Genomic DNA, 19865 nt, shown 5'->3' with positions numbered 1-19865 from the left:
ATTGTATCAACTTCTGTCTTCCTGGGACCAACATGGCTACAGCAACAGACAGGCATAAAGCTTTTGAAAATTGTATGAAAGATGCTATAGAAGAGCAAACCAATATTACCTACACTTGAGAGGGAAAACATCTGTTTTTTACAAAGTTATGTTTAAATTTTCAGGTGACAGAATGACTGGCTTGGAGAATGAAACTGTAAGGGACAAAGCCATGGAAGAGGAAAGCACAGAACAGAAAAGGGAACGAGAGAAAAAGAAAAGATCCAGAGTTAAACAGGTTCTCTCAGATATAGCAAAACAAGTGGATTTCTGGTTTGGAGATGTCAATCTTCACAAAGACAAATTCCTTCGAGAACAAATAGAGAAGTCTAGAGATGGATGTAAGTTTGCTCCCGGGTAAACAAATTTGCTTTGAATTTTCTTCAGTAGTAGTTTTCTAGATTATTGCGTATATAAATTATGGACATATTCTGTATGTATAGCTGCTGTGGACGGAGAAAAAGCAACTGGAGTAATAAATGTACACTTTCAAGAGAGATGGTTACTGGGCCGATGAGGAATCTTATTTATCCATAATCATTTCTTTCCTTTCCTTCTCTTAAAGTCAGTTATAATGTTGCTTTTGGATAATGTAATGGGGGAAAATTTATGGTTCTTTTTTCATTTTATTTTTGGTTTTTAAATCCATTAACAAATATGAAAACATACAAACTCGCTAATAGTATTTGGCATAATGTAGTGTAGCTGGCATGGAATCATGAGAGCTTTTGCTGTGTTTGTACTCTTGGTTTTGTTCCAGCTTTTTTTAATTTAGTGTTTTAGATATGCTTTGATGAGTGGGTTTTTTTTGCATGACAACGAAGGATAGTGAGAGTTCTGTTTTCTGTCCTGTTCGTTTTTGTTTGTGTGGTTTGTTTGACTTTTACCTTACAAAGCAAAAAGCTACGGGTGTTGCAAATGTTTACTTATGCTTCTAAATGGACCACAGAATGCCTGTCATTTCGAGATGTAAAAGGTTCTTTTAGTTATATTGTGCTATTGGATGTGAAACTAGTATAGACACAAAGGTGCTTTAATTTTTGGTAAGGTATTATGGACATCCTCTTATGTGGGTATGGTAAATGAATACTGTATACAGACTGAACCCCTCTAAACCTAGATTCACTCGTTCAGCAACATCCATGGTCCAATAGGACCATGGATTTTTCTGGACTAAGTCCCGGGGGAGGACTGGCCGCAAGGAGCTCAAGCAGGCTGCCTGCAGGCGAGGTGCAGGGGGGAGGGGCAGCAGCCAGGAGCCCTGTTGTATAAATCTGTCTGGGACAGTGACAGGGAGGCTGGCCCACCAGAGGAGCTGGCAGGGCAGCGGGGACCAGCAGCTGTTAAATTGCAGTTACTGAGCTAATTGTATAGTTGACACAATTTATATCGACTATACAATTAGTCAATAAGATTGCTATGCAGAGCTGCAGCAGGAATAGCTCCGGGAGACATCTGCGCTGTGGCTCTGCATTTTAAACGTAGTAAGAGGCGCACTCTGCATTTTAAATGTAATTAGAGCTACCGGCTCTTACTGGATTTTAAATGCAGAGGTGTAGTATCCAGGAAAGCTGGGACTGCTTGGTCCCGGCTCATGCTGAGTCTAGCAGCCCCTGTCCACGGTGGACAGGGCTGTCCATGCGCAAGGGCTGCATTGGCAGCAGCCCTTGTCTGCAGCCGGCCATGGCTGCTATGAACAGGGGCTGGTGCCGGAGCAGCCTCTGTTTACGATGGCCAGGGTTGGCAGCGGCTGGGGAAGCAACCCCTGCCTGTGACCAGCCCTGGCCACTACAAACAGGGTTGCTTGGTGGTGGCAGCCCCTGTCTGTAGGGGCAGGGGAGAAGCCCAGCTCCCCAATGGGACCCCTGTGGGAAGGGGCTACTTTGCAGCAGCCTCCCTTATCTCCCCTTCCCCTCCCCCCTGCTAACTCTGTTAGAGGCAGCGGGGGCAGGTGGCACCCTAGAGCCGCTGCTGGGGGGAACCCGCTCATGTTTTCCCTCCCCCCTTGCTGCCTCTCATAATGGCAGCAGGGGTGGGAGTGCCGCAGGGATCACAGGGTGAGTGGGGACTCAAGCTGTCCTGCTCGCCTCTTGTTCCCACTGAGGCACTTCAGCCTTTGAAATGCAGCAAGACGTTTCCTTGCTGTGCCTCTGCCTCCCCTGCCCACATAAAGACAGTGCTGGGGGGAACCAGCTTTTAAGCCAGCTGCCCCTAGCACTGGCTCCTGCTTCCCCACTTTGCTGCCTCTGATAGTTAGCAAGTGGGGGGGAAACGACAAGTCAAGTCACTGCTCAACTATCTCATAAGCTTATACTTATCAGAGAGCCGACTAGTTGCTTACATCCCTAGTGAGGCAGTGGACTCGTGGAAAGGCAGCAGGGCCAGTGGGAGGGGGTAGCTGGCTGAGAGGCTAGTGGCAGCAGGGCTAGTTGCCTTGCTGGTTTGGCAGCATTGAGGCCAGCAGCCTGGTTGTGGCCACAAGCCCAGCTGAGTCATCGGCAGAGGGGAGTCAGCAATGAGGTCAGGGGCCAGGCCAGAAGTGGAGTCAGGCTAAGGGGACCAGTGGTAGCGGGGCCAGAATTGAACTCCTCAAGTCTGGCAAACTCCCTCATTCAGACTGGACAGGTCCCAAAGATGCTGGAGGAGGGAGGGTCCAACCTGTACTAAAGTTGCTTTATATCGGGGTGGGAAACCTAAGCCCCCAGCTTGCCTGCATCTGACTCCTGAGGCTTGGGGATTCCCCACCCAGCATGAGGCAGCCAGTACTGGTACTTCATCCCTGCAGCCCCCTACATCTCCCTCTTTAGGGCTGGAGCTTGCTGTTGGCAAGGGTAGTCCCGAGCCTCGCGGGCTCAAGTCAGGCAAGCTGGTCCAGATCTGACCCATGAGTTATGTCTGGTGGGAGGAAGGAAGCAGCTCTATGCACTAGCACTCCCTTTCTCCCAACTGGGGAAATGGCAGCGCAGCAAAGCGCTTCCTGGAGGCTTTTGCCCCACCGCCGCTTCAATTGGCCATAGTTGCCTGGGAGTGGCCAGGGACTCGGAGCCATGTGTGTCCCCTGGGAGCTACTCCATGTAAGTGTCCTCTATATCACCCAGACCCTGTACCCACTCCTGCAACCCCTCCTGTCCAAAGCCCCCACTCCCAGTACACTCCTGCACCATACCACTCTCCTAGATCCACCAACCTCCAGCCTACTCCTGCACCCTCCCTCCTGCCCAGATCCCACACCCCAAACTTGCTTCCTGGCAGTTCCCTCCCACACACTGAACCCTTCATTTTTGGCCCCACCGCAGAGCCTAGGGGGCCCCACAAAATCTACTAGTGGGCCCTCCTAAGTTCTGGTGTGCAAAGGGAAAGTGGGAAGTGTGGTTCTGCTTCTCTGTCCCAGGCCATGTCAGTGAGGTGTGGGTTTTTTGCATCTCGCTTTTGTGCAGCTTCCAAGAAAGGTACACCATCCTTGCTTTATATGAAATGCTATGTAAGCTGACAATCATATTAAAGCTCCCTTTCAAAAGTGGTATATATATAATAAACTTACTTGGTAAAAACATTTTACCGTTACAAATATTACAACAGTTTCTGTCAAACTTTTAGAAACATAACTCATTACTACTAAATAGAGGGAGTAAGAAATCTTTTGTCATAAGGGGCATTGGGTTGAATATGGACACTGAGTACTTGAGGAAGGCACATCATCAGTATAAAAGGATTTTTGCATCATAAAACCACAGTGGAAAGGGCTTTTTCTTTGTTCCTTTCTAAAGAGAATAGTTACCAATTGGAATTGGGGAAAATAGATCGTCTTTTGGAAAGAAGGGTAATGGGGTGTGGGGAATAAAATCTAAGATCACAAAAAGTCTAAATTACATGAGTAGAAAAAATCACTTTTATGTAAGTTCTTGTCATTAGTCCACATAGTTACAAACCAGAGATATGCTCTTGCAGCCCTTATGCAGGGAAATAGTTCCAGTTATTTCTATGATATTTTAGAATACATCAATACAATATTGCTGATCAGCTGCTAATGTGAATGAGGCCTGAATATGTTTTCCTTTTTAACTTGTACTATTTTCACTACTTGGTTTTTTTTCCAGATGTTGACATATCACTTCTTGTATCATTCAACAAAATGAAAAAATTGACTACTGATGGGAAATTGATAGCCCGAGCAGTGAAAAGCTCATCTGTTGTCGAAGTTTGTATTTTTTAGATTATTTTTTAACCTATTACTATAGTTGTGGTGGCAGACAATACTGTAGAAAATGCTGTCCTAATTTTCTTTATTGCTCTTAGCTGGATTTAGAGGGAACTAGAATCAGAAGACGTCAGCCGTTAGGTGAGCAACCAAAAGATGTGGATGGTCGTACTGTATATGTGGTAAGGTTGCATTTGTTACATGTGTCTCATGCCTGTACGCTTTATGGATTGTTCTGTTGTCTATGAAGGTTAATGTAAAACTTATTTCTTACTAAATCTTACACTGTAAATTGCACAACTCATGGTCTGTTTCTGTCTTGAAAGTGCTATACCAGGAGAATGGGTAAAAGGATTAGAAAACATGCCTATAAATAAAGACTCAAACAGATTTGTGCTTTCTGTTTTAAGAAAGAAAAGGTTGAGAGGTGGGTTGATTACTGTCTACAAGTATCTAGTTGAGAATTGCTAGTCTTTGCAACAGTTAAACACCTGCTATTCAGGTTTGTGGCACCAGATTATGGTGCTGTAAAACTTGAGGTGTAGATTTGGGGGTTCAGACTGGGCCCACATCCTGAACTCCAACCCATACCCAAATGGCTGCACCACAGTTTTACAGCTCTGCTGTCCAAGCCCTACAGGCCCAACTCAGTTGCCCTCAGTCAGCTGTGGGTGTATAAATGCTGTGTAGGCATTCCCTAGGGCTATGTCTACACTGCAGTTAGACATTTGTGACTGGCCTGGGGCTAAAGAGATGTTCAGTTGTATTGCAAAGGTTCAGGCAAGGGCCTGAACTCTAGAACCCTGCCACCTTGCAGAGTCCCAGAGTCCAAGCTGCAGCCTGAACCTAAATTAATAGCCCTTCAACCCAAGCCAATTGGTAGAGGGCAGCCAAATATTTTTAATTGCAATGTAGACATTCTTTAGAGTCGTTGATAGGTTCTGCTTCCATCTTGAGAGGGTGAAGGAAAGGTTTCAATACAGGATCAACACTGATCACTTTTATAGTCTTAGATGAGGAGGAACACATCCTTGCATATCACCAAAAAATCTTCTGCTCTTGTGCTCACCAGCACAATAGCTTGTTTTTCAGTTTAGACAGCAAGGTACAGCTCCATTTTTTTTTTTTTTTTGAAACAATAATGAAGTCCCTGTAATGCATTTCTTTCCTGTAATGCATTTCTTTAAGGAGCTGCTTCATTACCTTATCTATAAAAAGAAACTTCCCTTAAAACTTAATTGAATTATCAAAACATATTTTTGAAGTTTAACTTTCAAAACAGGTTTTACAAAAATAACGTTAATAACTTTCTTTGCTCTACTTTTGACTTACTAGCATTGCACAATTTTTTTTTCTGGTGCTATAGATATCCCATTAAATATTTTATATAATTTTGAATTCACTGACATTTAGATTGTATCAAATCTGTAATAGAATGTGCTTCTCAGGCAGGCAGAGCCTGTATTAAGCCAATCACTTAGTGCATGTTTCTCTCTCTTTAGAAACAACGCAGTGTCTCATCACTAAGTTCTTCAGTTAAAACCTCTTTAGAAAGATAAACTTGTTAGGGGCTAAACAATGCTGACATTTCAATTTTTGTTTTTATAAGTGTTTGAAGGTGTCTCTTGTCAACTGGGGCACCCAGACGGGCTTCTTCAGAAAGGTATAGAAAGCTGTCCCTGAACTAGAAAAAGCTATTAGTTTGGACAAGCTTCTACTGTTATCAGTAAAGGGAAAGAGGCTGTCAAGCTTGTGGCATAAAATTGTGCCTATGACCCAGGTGACTAGCTGAAAACCCCATGCATGTCATCACTTCAGATCATCAATATAGCATACAAATGCTCATCATAAAGTTTAAAAACTTACGAGTACCGGGTTTAATTTACCAATTCTTTTTGCTTGTTTGTTTGTTTGTTTTTGCATATGATCATCTAATTTTCTGAAGTCTGAGTTAACAAAAGTTAAAAGACCTTTGTGCTGTGAATAGGTTGTTTCAAGACAATGAGACTCTGCACTGGGTCAGTTCTCGTGCATTGATGTGATTGCAGGCCTGAGGTTTTGGTACAGGAAGTGAATTAATAACACATCAAATGTACTTTGTTGTTTGTACCAATGGTACAGTTTAAAGTGATATTTCCAGATGAATGCTAAAAGCCTGGTGTTACCTGTGTTGATTAACTTACTATTTATTTAGCTATTTCATTCAATAAGCATACTTGCCTAGAAATGTGAAAATATTTCCTAAATTGAGCCCTCTGAAACAATGGTAACTGAGTATAGAGGAATGTATACATTGTACTGTTACAATAAATAACATTTTTTGTTGTTTTTTAAAGGAGCTGCTTCCCAAAAATGTTAACCACAATTGGATTGAGCGGGTATTTGGAAAATGTGGTAATGTAGTTTATGTCAGTATTCCACGTTATAAATCCTCTGGAGATCCAAAGGGATTTGCATTTGTTGAATTTGAAACAAGAGAGCAAGCAGACAAAGCTATTGAGGTATGGCCTTTTAAGACTTCCTTCCATGTCATAACAGAGTGGCAAATGTGAATGGTTTCCAATGCTGCAAAAGGCAATAGAAGAGAAACTTAAACTTTAAATACAGGAATTCTCAGAAATAATATAATTTCAAAGTCTGGATATCACCTAAATTTGTGGGGGAGGGGGGATTAGTAACTTTTTTCAAAATCTACAAATAGCTTCTCAAACAATAAAGTTTTCTAATTCAATCAAATTAACTGGAGCAGATAAAATAAACTCTTAATATTTTCTCCTTTAATTTAATCGAGCTATGTTTAGCTCCTATTGAGCCCAGGATAAAAGCCTGTTTATGACAGCAGCAAAATGGAAACAAAATGGCCTTGCACAGTTCACTGGAAGAGGATAGTGCAGGTATTAATAGGAACTTTTTATCATTGCTTTCTTGTGTGGTCTTGAAGCTTTAGAAATAACACACCAAGAATAAAATTGACTGTTATATTAGCTTAAGGAGCTCGTAACACTGATGACTTGAAAACAAATAAACATTTAAGCAGTGCTCCTGGACCAATGATCAGAAAGAAGATGGTTACCCCCTTTGATGGATTCTTTAGAGACCGCATCTTTCTAGAATGGATGTAGAAGCAGAATCTATTTCTAGTAATTATTTATTTTTTGGGGGAGGTGAATAAATTTTAGTGTTTTTAAATATTTTGTTGATCTTAAATATTTTCTTTTTAAGTTTTTGAATAATCCCCCAGAGGAAGCACCAAGAAAGCCTGGAATGTTCCCCAGAACAGTGAAAAATAAGCCCGTTCCTGCACTGAATACAGGTGACTGCAATGTGGGGGGTATGTATCACTGTGGTGAACGGGAACAATATTTTGGGTATAATATTTTAATTCTTGAACCTTAATCTCATTTTACTGCCATTTAATCTGCTAATTCAAAACCTAATTAAAACAGAAAATTGCAACTTTTTGTATTCCCTAGCCAGTATGTGTTGAGGATCAAAACTGGTATACAGAGATGACGCATCTCTGTTTTCAAAATTGAATTCCTGCCTCAGCCTCTTTCTTCTGTTTTGAATAGGGAAGAGAATTTCCTTTCTTGATAACCAACAAGCAACATTGCTTTCTTACAGGCAAACTGAGCTGGGTTATTAATCATTGTTTAAATGGTCACCATGAGTTCCAGTCAATTTGTCACATATTGCATAAAAACATTTAGTACTAAAGAGAAGGGTATAAATTTGGGTGGGCAAACCTTTTGCCCCCAGGGCTACATTAAGGTATGGAAATTGTATAGAGAGTCATGAATGCTCACCAGATTGGGGTTGGAGTGTGTTAGAGGGTGAGGGCTCTGGGGTGGGCTGGGATCGAGGACTTTGGAAGGCAGGAGGGGGTGGTCAGGGCTGGGATGGAGAGGTTGGAGTGCAGGAGGGCCCACTTACCTCAAGTAGCTCCTGAAAGCATTGGCACATTTCCCCACACATGCACTCTGGGCTCCTGTGGAGAGTTGCTGGCAGCTGGCTCTGTGTGCTAACCTGTCCACAGGCACAACTCTTGTGCCTCCTATTGGCTACAATTGCCAACCAGTAGGAGTTGTGGGGGCAGTGCTTGGAGCAGAGTTAGTGTGCAGAGTCACTTGGCTACTCCTACATGTAGGAACCAGAGCAGAACCACTGCATCTGCAGAGCAGCGTAAGCCCCTGACCCAACTCCCAAGAAGGAACTTGAGGGCTGGATTAAAATGGCTGACGGGCCATATGAGTCCTTAATTCACCCATCTCTGGTATAAATGATGATGATAAAATTACATGTAAAGATTGTTAAAGCTGCTAAAACCAATGTGTGACCACCTAGCAGGTCTTGGATGGCACCAATATGGCTTTTCTTTCTACCTACCTACCTACCAACCAACCACACTTATTAGCTATATTCCTTTAGACTCAGAGACATTTACCAGAATTTTACTGTCTGAATATTTCACTGAGGATCTTTCAGTCTTGATGTCTTGAGTGCCTCTGAGCAGGGCAGAAACATAGGAAAATTGTAAAAAGGAAAGCCATGCAGTGTGCATGAACAATGGTTCTGTAAATTATCTGTAGATTAATAGCATTTTCAAGGAACATAATTATTGTTTCCATTGACTTGTTCAGCTCATTTTTATCTTGTTTTTGATGGAGGAGTTTCACTTTGTTTCTTGAGGCCCCTTCCATTCACACAGTTTTCCCATTGCATCCGTCATTTTTCTGGCTAATGACTGACTACTCCTTTATTAACAAGGATTTGATATATACAAATTGTGATAGATTCAGTCTGATCATAAAAACCTTTATGACATGAATTTATCAAAGGTTATGTTCCTCAATAGACCACATAATTTACATCAGTCTGTTTTCCTATTTACTTGTCCATTCTACCTTAGTAACAACTCTTCTCCTCTTCTCTTTCCTTCCGACCTCCAAAACCAGCCAATTCCAGGGAATGTTGTAATGACATACAAATTAGAAAGTGGCGCAGGAATTTACTTCCTGCCCTTTTTAGGTACTCTTGATTCTCCTGCAAACCCAACAGGAAGCATTCCAAGAAATTTATTCTCAATCTTCAACTAAAAGACCATGGCCCCCCTCTATATTGGGAGATTCTAGCAAAAGCCCCTCTGTACTTTTAGCTCATCTCTCTAAAACAGTGTTTCTTAAACTGTGTTCCGCGGCACACTGATGTGCCACAAGGCAGTCAGAGGTGTGCTGAGGAGAACAAGAGAGTTCAAAATGGCCTCTCTTAAAGGGGCACGTGACCTTTTTTTTTTTGCTCAATAACTTCCCCTCCTCCATCGCCCCCCTTTTTTTCCCTCAACAAAAAAATCCTTGGTGTTCCTCATAAAAAAAATTGTTTGGTGTTCCTCGATCTTAAAAAGTTTAAGAAACACTGCTCTAAAATAACCAACAAAGACCTTTGGGACAATCCTTGTCTCTTTTCAGTATAGGCAGTCCCCGGGTTACATACAAGATAGGAATTGTAGGTTTGTTCTTAAGTTGAATTTGTACGTAAGTCGGAACTGGTACATATTGTACCCTAAGTGTCCCCGATTCAGCCGCTGCTGAAACTGACCAGCAGCTGACGACAGGAAGCCCGAGGCAGAGCTGCTTTGCCCCGGGCTTCCTGTAGTCAGCCGCTGGTCAGTTTCAGCAGCGGCTGACTTGGGGACGCCTGGAGCAGAGCAGCTGGGGTGCTGCTGGGTTGGTCCAGTAGCGCCGCACCTCGGCGCTGTGGGACCAACCCGGCAGCCCCCCAGCTGCTCTACCCCAGGCGTCGGCAAGAAAAGCCTGGTCTGCTGGCAGGTGGGGGCGCACTAGCTGCGCCCCCCCCCCCCCCAGCAGACCCGGGAGACGCGGAGCGGCTTTTCGAGACGCGGAGCGGCTTTTCTCGCCGCGGAGGATGCGGTCCCGCTGCCTACGTCCTCCGCAGCGAGAAAAGCCTGGTCTGCTGGGGGTGGGGGGGGGGGGCACTAGCTGCGCTCCCCTCCCCCCCCCCCCCAGCAGACCAGGGAGACGCGGAGCGGCTTTTCTCACCATGGAGGACGTGGGCGGCGGGACTGCGGCGCGTCTTGGCGTCCCGCCGCCCGCGTCTCCCTGGTCTGCTGGGGGGGGGGGGGGCGCTAGCTCTACGTCTCCCTGGTCTGCTGGGGGGAAGTGCCCCCCGCGCCGCCGGAGGCGGCGACAGTTGGGGAGGCACCCCGCACTAGCTGCGCCCCCCCCCGTTTGTAACTAGGGGTCCAACTTAAGTCGGATTGACGTAACCCGGGGACTGCCTGTAATTGCAAAGATGTCTTTTGAGATGATCCCCATCCCAATTTTCCCAGGAGCAGAAAACTGATCTTAAGGCTCCAACTCTGAGCTCTTCATATGAGGACATATTGTGGTACCTTGATGCAGTTAAGCTTACTCATCTAATCTGAACTTTAGTCAGAAATGGCAATTATTGACAAAGTTTTAAATCTGTTGTTTTGCTTTATACAGAAGAGAAAAAGAAGAAGAAAAAGAAAAAATCAAAAATGAAGAAAGAGAGCAGCATACAGGCAGTTGCAGAAATCAAAGAATCACACATGGACACTACTGCAGAACAAATAAGCAAGTCAAAGAGACACAGAACAACATCTGCTGAGTGCTTGGAAATAGAAGTATCTGGAGTCCAGAAACAGCCTTCTAAGAAAGAGAAAAAAAAATGGGAAAGAACAGAAAGCTCAGAGTTAACTGAGGAAAGCAGAGTAGGGAAGAGGAAAAGAAGCAGCTCTGGAGATGCAGAGGCATTAAGTGCAAAGATTAAGAAAACTGCTCAAAAAGATGATGTCCATTCTATAAAAGAAGAAACGACAGAAGCTCAGAAGGATTCCAAAGGTAAAAATATTACTGAATTTTGTGCCTATTTATTTTCTTTTATCTGCATAGAAGCAAAATTAAATCAAGATGGATTGTGGTAATCTTCCAGAGATTATGAAAAGTAGGTTTGCAGAAAGAGGAGAAAGTGGAAATGGGGAAAGATCGGGAGCCAAAAAGAATTTCCTTCTCAGTGTTAGAAATTGTATTGCTGGAGACTTCTTTTCAAAACTAGAAATAAGAGTGATACAAAATATCAAAATTGCATGTGAAAATAAGACTTTGTGGTTAGAAGTTAAAATCAGAGGGCTAATCACCTGAACCACAACATCTTAATATAGGGAAAGAGTTGATATCCACACTTAGGTCAAAAATTATTGAGAACACCATTTTCTTAAGAATAAAAATAATAAAATCCTAGAAATGGCAGAGACCCATTGAAGCCATTGAGTCCACACACTGTGGCAGCCAGCTCTATATAAAATGGGAGCGGAGAAAGGATTTTAGTTTAGTTTGGAAGTGAAAACTAGTTGGGTGAGTATTTTGGCAGGAGTGATAAAATCACTTTTGTTCTAGTTCATTTTTTGTCGAGGTCCAAATTTGTTGGCAAATGTATAATCAAGGCCCAGTGTTCCCTGTAAGCTGTGTGCTTGGGTAGCCACCCAGGAGAAATGCAAATGGTATACATCTGATTAGCAGCATGCCCACAGCCATCAGCAGCTGGAAGCATGTTTCTACTGGTGGTGCACATCTACACATGCCTTGCTGCACTTAACAAAATTTATTTCGCACATGGATGGAAAAAAATTAGAGGGAACACTGCTCCAGACTCCTGAAAAGATAAATAGATTTTGGGGTCTGTTCAACAGCGTCTGGCCTTCCAAATTTGGTCTGCAGACTACCTATTGACTACCCCTGCTTTTCATTGACAGGAAACAATTTATGAGAAATAGACTAGCGGCTCATGCTCCTAATGAGGGGGAAAAAGTAGGGAGACAACTATTATTGAAAATCTACTAATGAGTTTATCCTATTTACAGAGTTGGAGATGGGTTTTATGTGAACTAGAAGAGGTGTGGAGAAGAAAAAATGCTGCATTATAGAGTTGATTAAAAGAGAATTAAGAATCTAAAATGAACGAAGCAATAGAGTGCAGAATCTTTTCAGTTTTGTAAAGGTTAAGCAGAAAACTCAGTGCTCAGTGGAAAAAGGAGTATGAAGGGTTGGGGATGAAACAGAGTAGAGAGCAAATAATCTAAACCAGACAACATTGCATTCTGCATTGTTGTTCATCTTCGTTGACAGAGAAACTGGGAGAGCTCTGATACAAATTAACATTAACAGAGGATCAAAGATGCTGAGGAGATAGATGGTTGACTTGTGTGGGAGTTTGTACCTGTCTACTTTTAATGTGCTACAGAAATTAGAAAGGACCACCTTTTTTTCACTGTGACATTAACTGGAAAAATTCATACTGAAAAAATGACACAAATGTAAAAATGTTGTCTCGTCAGTGCTTCTTATAGTATAGTAAATGAAGGGACATGCCATTTCAATTATGTTTTTTGCTAAATATGATCTATCCAAGTCATACTTACTTATTTTGGTTGTTCTTCATATAGAAGTTACTTCACAAGAGGAAAAAGATGGTGATAAGAAAGATACAACCCTTTCAAAATCAAAAAGGAAGCATAAGAAAAAGCACAAAGAAAGGCACAAGATGGGAGAGGAGGTCATTCCATTGAGAGTACTTTCAAAGTATGTTATGACACCAACTAATATATAGCATTTAAGTGTTTCTGAAGTTTAATTTTTGTGCTAATGAATTATCCTAATCAGTCGCGATAAGCTCTCAGTCAACATTATTTCAAGTTAATGTATGTATGTTATCTTAAGACAGCTGTTTTAGGAGTAGTGATGTACACAGAAACCTGATGGCATTGTAGCAAGTAACTTAGTTAGAATCAAGTTGATGTCTACCAGGGATCAAGATGAACCCGTTTTAGCCATTTTGTAAGAATCTCATTGACCAATTGGATACTGAATGCTGGGTGTGTATTTTGATAGCTTTGTTATTTACTTATTTATCCATGTGGACTTTGTGTGGGAATAGGTAATGTTTTCAAATATTTTAAATGTGTGTTTGGGAAACTTGATATAGCTTTAATCCTTGACTAGCAATAAGTTGAGTCTTGTGTGGTGTTTTTATATACTAAGTGTTAATTGATGCTTTTTAACCGTGTAAGAGTTGTGGATAACTGTGTTGAGTCTTCTTTCTAGCAGCCCAAGATCCAAAATTGAACAAGTGAACATACTAAATTAATCCCCAGAAACAGAAGTTTATAAGCAGGATCATTTACTTCAGTTTTATAAAATAATGCTTTCATGTTGTCACTGAATCAAATCAAATTAAAAATAACTGCATGATGAAAATCACAAGTTTTTAAAGTTTTACATACTTTTTATTAAATAAATACTGCCAACCTATGAAATTGCATGTTGAATACAAAGTTTCCTTCACTAACATGTCCAGCGTTACATGTCTTACAGTCCATCACCATTGCTAAAGTGCAATTCCAGCTTTTACACAACAGAGTTGCATGTTAGCAACAGTAGTGGCCTGCAAGATAAAAGAACTACAGTTTAGATATTTTACAAGAGAATTTGCAGCAAAATTCAAGTGTATTTAAATAAAAAACTGCAAAATGTGTTGTTGAAACAGAGTCTCATTATGTAGTTATATTTAGTAATTTTTAAAAAATTGTATCATACAAAATTGCTGTTCATTCACCTTTATAATATGTAGTATTACAAAAAATTAACTGAGTTTATTTACATTTCTTCTAAGATTCTTTATATACAACAGCTCATTAGATTTGATCTCTCTCATCTCATTGGACTTAACAGCTTGTCTTGTTGCTCTGTGTGGTTCTGTATACTATCTGGAAAATACAAATAGTGCTGTACTATCAGTCAGTTACAAACACAGTTTCTGGAGGGCTCCCAGTTTTGAATTTTGCTTCTGTTTGATCATTCTTTTCTGCTGTGTAATTGTTCTACCAGTGAGCAATTAGGATTCACCACAACTAAAACATGGAAGCACTTACTTTTTCAAGCATCCAGCAAGTACTTCCATGTTAAAGTAGAGGGGGTCCTTTTCAACATAGCTTATTCAGTGGTGCTGAGTACTTGTGCTGAGCATAAATTGTATGTTTAACTATTTTTTGAGTGAGGGGCAGGAGAGGGAGAAAATAGGGTACCTGTTATGAGGGAATCTATCCCTCTGTGTGTGTGTATGGGGGGGGGGAGGATGAGAGATGCATTAGTGTTGTAGAGAAAACTGGAGCATTGACTGCTTCCTGCCCCCAGAGAATTTCATATTTGTCATGATGGATTCAGTTTCTAAAGAGCACTTACCTCATACAGGCAGGATTTCTCCTTTAGAGTATATTTTAAATTGCTATGTTGGGTATTTGTTTAGTTCATATATTTAGAGTGCTGTGATGCTTTTGCTACAGACCAACTACAAGTACTGCTAAGGTCTTGTCCTCTTAGTTTCCACATCAAATGTATTCTGTAGAAAGGGGAATTTTGTTCAGTGTCGATGTTCTCCAGTTGAAAAATCAGGATTCACCATCACTAAAACATGGAAGCACTTACTTTTTCAGGAGCAAAGCAAGTACTTCCACATTAAAGTAGTGGGGGTCCTTTAATGTGAGACTGCAAACTTCTTTTGTGCCCTTTTTCTGTAAAATATACATATAATAAGATTGTTAATATTAGAGAGCACATACATTAAGAGCATTTTCTAATAGTGTAATATAAAATGTAAATTTTCAAACAAAAATTGGCATTTTAAAAGACAGCAGACTTGTTAGCATTTATTACTTCTTTACATATTTTAGTTTGCTTTCTGAGGTGTGATCAGATATTCTGGAATCCACCACCACTGAAACATGGAAGCACTTACTTTTTCTAGGCAGCAGGTACCTCCATGTTAAAGCAAAGGGAGTCCTTTAAAAGTTTTCATTAAACATATGATGTACTATTGTATAATAGATTTTACACAGTAGATAAACATAATTTCCTATTTTTCCTCATTTAATTTTAGTTCCTTTTGCTGGTCAAAAAATCCTGTTCGAAGAGTCAAGGTTCCTTTGTCCATAGGGCTTTCCAGAACTGTGATCAGGATTCACCTCTACTAAAACATGGAAGCACTTACTTTTTATAGTCACAGAAAGCACCTCCATGTTAAAGTAGAAGGGGTCCATGTAAGCAGTACTTTGCACTGTTTGCTATCCTTTTCCACTAGTTCAGTAACCTGTACACCAAATATAACAAAAGAATATAACATTTTTGTTAATTATTGCATAGTAGAAATACTCAGAAGAAAATTATAAACATTTAAATACTTGCCTGGCTCTTTCCCCATGATCTTCTCTTCCTTTTCAGTCAAGTTAAAACAGGAGTGCCTCCTCAGGCTCCTATTTATACTATATCTTACTACAGAGTGGTTGTTGCCTTTTTATCTCAAAGAATCATTACATGGCTCTTTTGTTATTTTAATGTCTTTGCTCTGTGAGAATGTATGATCCTGGGTGAGTCTAGATGCTTTTTTGAAGTATACAGTTGTCAATGTTAACAGCTAAAACCATTACCACAAGATATCCTCCTCTTTAAAAATCCCCTATCAGCTTGTTTGATAGCACAGATTAGGGTAACAATGAGTCGTTCTCACAGTGGCACTATAGGCATTGTGTTTCTATGGAGCAAAGCTCTAGCTGTTTACAGAAACATCTCCATGTTAAATGTATGTAAATATATAAATTGCTTCCATGCAGTGCAATTTTTTTTAAAGTCCAATGCATTTGAATAGTAAGGAATGTTCTTATCTCTGTAGGATTTTTGGTGAGTTTAACCAATTGTTGGTTTTTAATCAGTGAACCTTCTAGAGGAAAATGACTAATTTTTAATGTTGTACCACTAAAGGGGGTTCAGTGAACTCATCAGTACTGAATTAGAGTCCATGTTCTGTGTAATTCCAGATCCAAATATGTCTGATTTACCAAAGTATTCAGAATGCCAAATGCACTACACTTTCTTCAGAAAGCAATCTCCTTTAATTTGTTAGGGTTTTTTTGTTGTCATCCCCTCAATTTATTTAGGCCATTTAGTAGACAAAGTGGTCATTTTGGCAAATAATCACCAGATCCTAGGCAATTTGATAAAAAGATGGGATACCATTAAGCACAACAGGGGAGATCCTCAGCTGGTGTATATTGCCACAGCTCCTATTTAAACGAACTGTGGAACTGCTCCATAATGTCAGCTATGTTTTGTGTATTTTATTTGCAAGTCATTTTGACTCTGTCACCCTTCTTTTGCATCCCTCCCCTGGCTCCCCCTTTTCCAAAGTATCCAACTTCAGGTGCTTGTCTTCATTTTCAAGACCCATTGCAGCCTATCCTCACGCTATAATTTGCTATCAGGATGTTGACTTTCACTTCCAATCTGTCCTTGATTGCCCACTTGTTAAATTTTCAAACAAGCACCTTTATGTTTTTACATGCTGTGCTTTGTGAGTGGGAGGCACTCCCCAAAAACCTATCCAAAGCTACCTCATTATCCCCCTTCAAAACCTACTTCAATACTTTGCTTTTTCATTATGCCTACAAAATCTTGGGAACAATTAGGCTCTGGGTACACCGAGACTACTGCCTATCATAGTGACCAATATTGTCTTGTGCAATCCCATCTGTCTCTCTCTGTTGTCTCTTGTCCTATACTTAGATTAATAGGGTGGGGGAAGAGACTACCTTTTTCGTTGTTTGTAGCACCTAGCACAGCAGAGTTCTGATCCATGACTAGACCTCCCAGACTCTGCATAAGTGATTATTTTTGTCTTTGTGTTTGTAATGGCTTTTTTTTTAAGTCTGTGAATATTTTTGCACAAGTATTGATATTTTTATTCTTAAATCTTTGTCTTACGTAGGAATGAATGGCTGGATCTGAAACAAGAATATTTGGCCCTTCAAAAAGCCAGCATGGCTTCCTTAAAGAAAACAATGTCCCAAATCAAATCTGAGTGTGTAGAGAAGATGGAAACAGACAGTGGTATACAAAAGTGTCTTCAAACAAAAAAATGTAAATGTTATGATACTTTTATAGTGTATGTTTTATGATGATTTTTTTTAATGCAGGTGGTGGTCCTTAGTTTGATATTAAAATAGATCAATGTCAAAATAGTTCTACAATGTGCCAACATCTCTGGAAGGAAAATGCCAAATGAAGTAAAGCATTTACAACACTTTATGTTAAAGGAGCTGTGTCATGTCAAATAAATTGTATTTACATAGATTGTTTTGCTGAATTATGTGAATAATCAAATTATTTAGAAAATAATCCAAGATTACTAAATGATTTTTGGCACTGAGACATTTATTTTCATTTATTAACGATATTTCATAGTGAAGTAACACATGTATTGCATAGTTTCCATTTAAGGCTTGTCTACAGAAACAATGCCACCATGTTAGCCAAAACCATGTTTCAACCCAGTTCTTTACAGTGCTATGCTAGCAAGGTTTCTGTAGCCAGTATAGATGGAGTAAACACTATGGTTTACAAAACTCTTGGAATAAGGCAGAAATCGATTTGGGTATGATTCACCTTGTTTGTTTACTAAAGTACAGTATTTGTACCTATTAACTCACAAGAGCTATGCTGAAATCTTTTCCCAGCAATAATAAAGAAGGTGCCTTATGTTGTTACTGAGTTGCATTGGATCCACTGAATTTCTTTTCACAGACTTCTAGCCTAGGAGCACCAAACCTTTTTTAACACTCTGCACCTCAAACTCTGGAATGATTCTGAAAAGATCCTTACAATTAGTTCAGTAACTTAAGTATTCTTACCACAAGTTTCAGAGAGGTGGCTGGGTCTGTTTCAGCAAAAAATATTTGTTAGGGTATAAGCTTTTGAAATTTGTTAGTCTTTAAGGTGCTGCCAGATTCCTTGTTATTTTTACCGTATTTGAACTTGAAACTGCAAAAGGCCTTTTGTTCAGGAGGACTTTGTTCATTATGCCACCTCCTGGTATTATCACTTTGGTTTTGTGATTTTTGTGGTTATCTTGTGTTTTGTCAAGTTAATACATGAGAAATTTCATTATCCTCTTTTCCTCTTTAAATTAACAGCCACCAGTGAAGACTCTGGCCCCCCTGAGAAAACCAACACAATGGGACCTCAGTTTGTGAGTGGAGTAATTGTCAAGATCATTAGCACTGAACCCCTACCAGGCAGGAAACACATCAAGGTAATGCCTTTGTAACCTCAGGGCAGCCATTACTCTTTCCCTTTACCACCCAGAAAATGATACACTGTGGAATGCCAAAAACTCATATTGAATTCCTATCTGGCAACTAGCTGTATATATATTTCTGAATAGTACCCATTAATGGAAGATTTCATTGAAGTAGAACCAGGTTTAGAAAACCTATTTTAAAATCAGTTAGTTAGAGGAACAAGCTCTTCCAGAGAAATCAAGTTTACCGTAAAAGTAAGTTTTATAAAAACAAATTGACTTTTTATTGGGCGTGAGTCATTTTTTCCTCTTAATCACAAACTCTGGCTGATCCATTCTTGCAATGTCAGTATGACAAACATCATTTGAATTCTGTATTGTTAAGAAAACAAAATGTAACTGGTAAGCCGTAGTTACTTCATATAAAGGGAAAATGGGTGATAGTTTAATATTTAAAATAATGTACAGTACCAATAATTTTTTTCCTGAAACTTTTGTTTAGATGAACAAACCTTACTAAATTAATAGGAACTTAGGACCAATTAAGTGTTCCCTCACTGAAAGAGTCATTCTAAAATATTCCCCAAGTGACTCTCAATTATTATAAAAATGCTATTTATGTTGCATTTATGGTTATATGGTTTTTGATAAATGAAATAACATATAACTGTCACTTATTTTTGTGATCATCAGATTTGTTTTTCAGACTTTGTTTACAGAAAACTTAATATAAGTATGCAGTGCTGTGAGGTGATATAGAGGACCAACTTTTCTTAATGATTTGCAATCTGCAGCTAATGCAGTTTTGGTTGAAATGAGAGAGTAAATCAAAGGTCTCAAATTCATGGCCCAAGAATTTTCACAATCCAGCCCTGGAGTGTCTATGGCGGAGGGGATGTTGCAGGAGTATCCCTACCCGCCCCTATTCCCCTGCTGAGGAGGAGGGGGTTAGTGCAGGGTGGCAGAAGGGGTCCGGCTTCCTGCACTCACCGTGGTAGCTGGAACTGCAGGGAAGCAGAGCGCCCTGAAATAAATGGAGACATGAACTTGTGCATTGGGAAAACACAGAAACGGAGTTCCAGTGGTCATTTTAATCACTTGCCTCTAATTTATATAGGAAATATCCATTTCAGAAACCACTGGCACAGTAAGATATGACATTTTAGTGTCATTTAAGATCATTATGGCAATGAGAGAACTATTTCAGTGCTGTTCTTGCAAAGACTTATGCAGTTGTTTAAGTGTTCAATCTTGTGAATAATACAATTGAAGTCAGGGTGGCTGTTCATAAGTGCCTAAACTTCAGCGTGTGCATAAATTTTTGCGAGATTGAGGCCATGTATCTCTTACTGAAAACAAATTGGTGATGTGCTTTCAGCTGAATTTGTCACTTACCTATTTGGGTGTTCATAAGCAGCTATCTAAGTGTCTGATGTCCTCCACCCTCCTACTCATCACTAGTAAT

At 40.3% G+C, this 19865-nt stretch overlaps 1 protein-coding gene across 3 annotated transcripts in view; it reads left to right on the top strand.

Moving 5' to 3' along the window:
- The window catches only part of LARP7 (La ribonucleoprotein 7, transcriptional regulator), a 36998-nt gene that overhangs the window by 5163 nt on the left and 11970 nt on the right, over positions 1-19865 (top strand). For 2 of the 3 annotated variants that reach the window (XM_075929750.2, XM_075929748.2), the window contains exons 2-10: positions 165-380; positions 4137-4237; positions 4336-4419; positions 6574-6738; positions 7460-7568; positions 10741-11118; positions 12720-12855; positions 17090-17241; positions 18294-18412. In XM_075929750.2, the coding sequence (XP_075785865.2) occupies positions 165-380; positions 4137-4237; positions 4336-4419; positions 6574-6738; positions 7460-7568; positions 10741-11118; positions 12720-12855; positions 17090-17241; positions 18294-18412 (1460 nt within the window). The remainder of the gene's footprint in view (positions 1-164; positions 381-4136; positions 4238-4335; positions 4420-6573; positions 6739-7459; positions 7569-10740; positions 11119-12719; positions 12856-17089; positions 17242-18293; positions 18413-19865) is intronic. The other variant, XM_089778045.1, reaches the window with a different exon arrangement.

Source organism: Pelodiscus sinensis, chromosome 4 (assembly GCF_052426305.1).
Source record: "Pelodiscus sinensis isolate ZL-2025 chromosome 4, ASM5242630v1, whole genome shotgun sequence".
Taxonomy (NCBI): Eukaryota; Metazoa; Chordata; order Testudines; family Trionychidae; genus Pelodiscus; species Pelodiscus sinensis.
The sequence above is the reverse complement of the archived record's forward strand: the minus strand, read 5'-3'. Positions and strand labels throughout refer to the sequence as shown.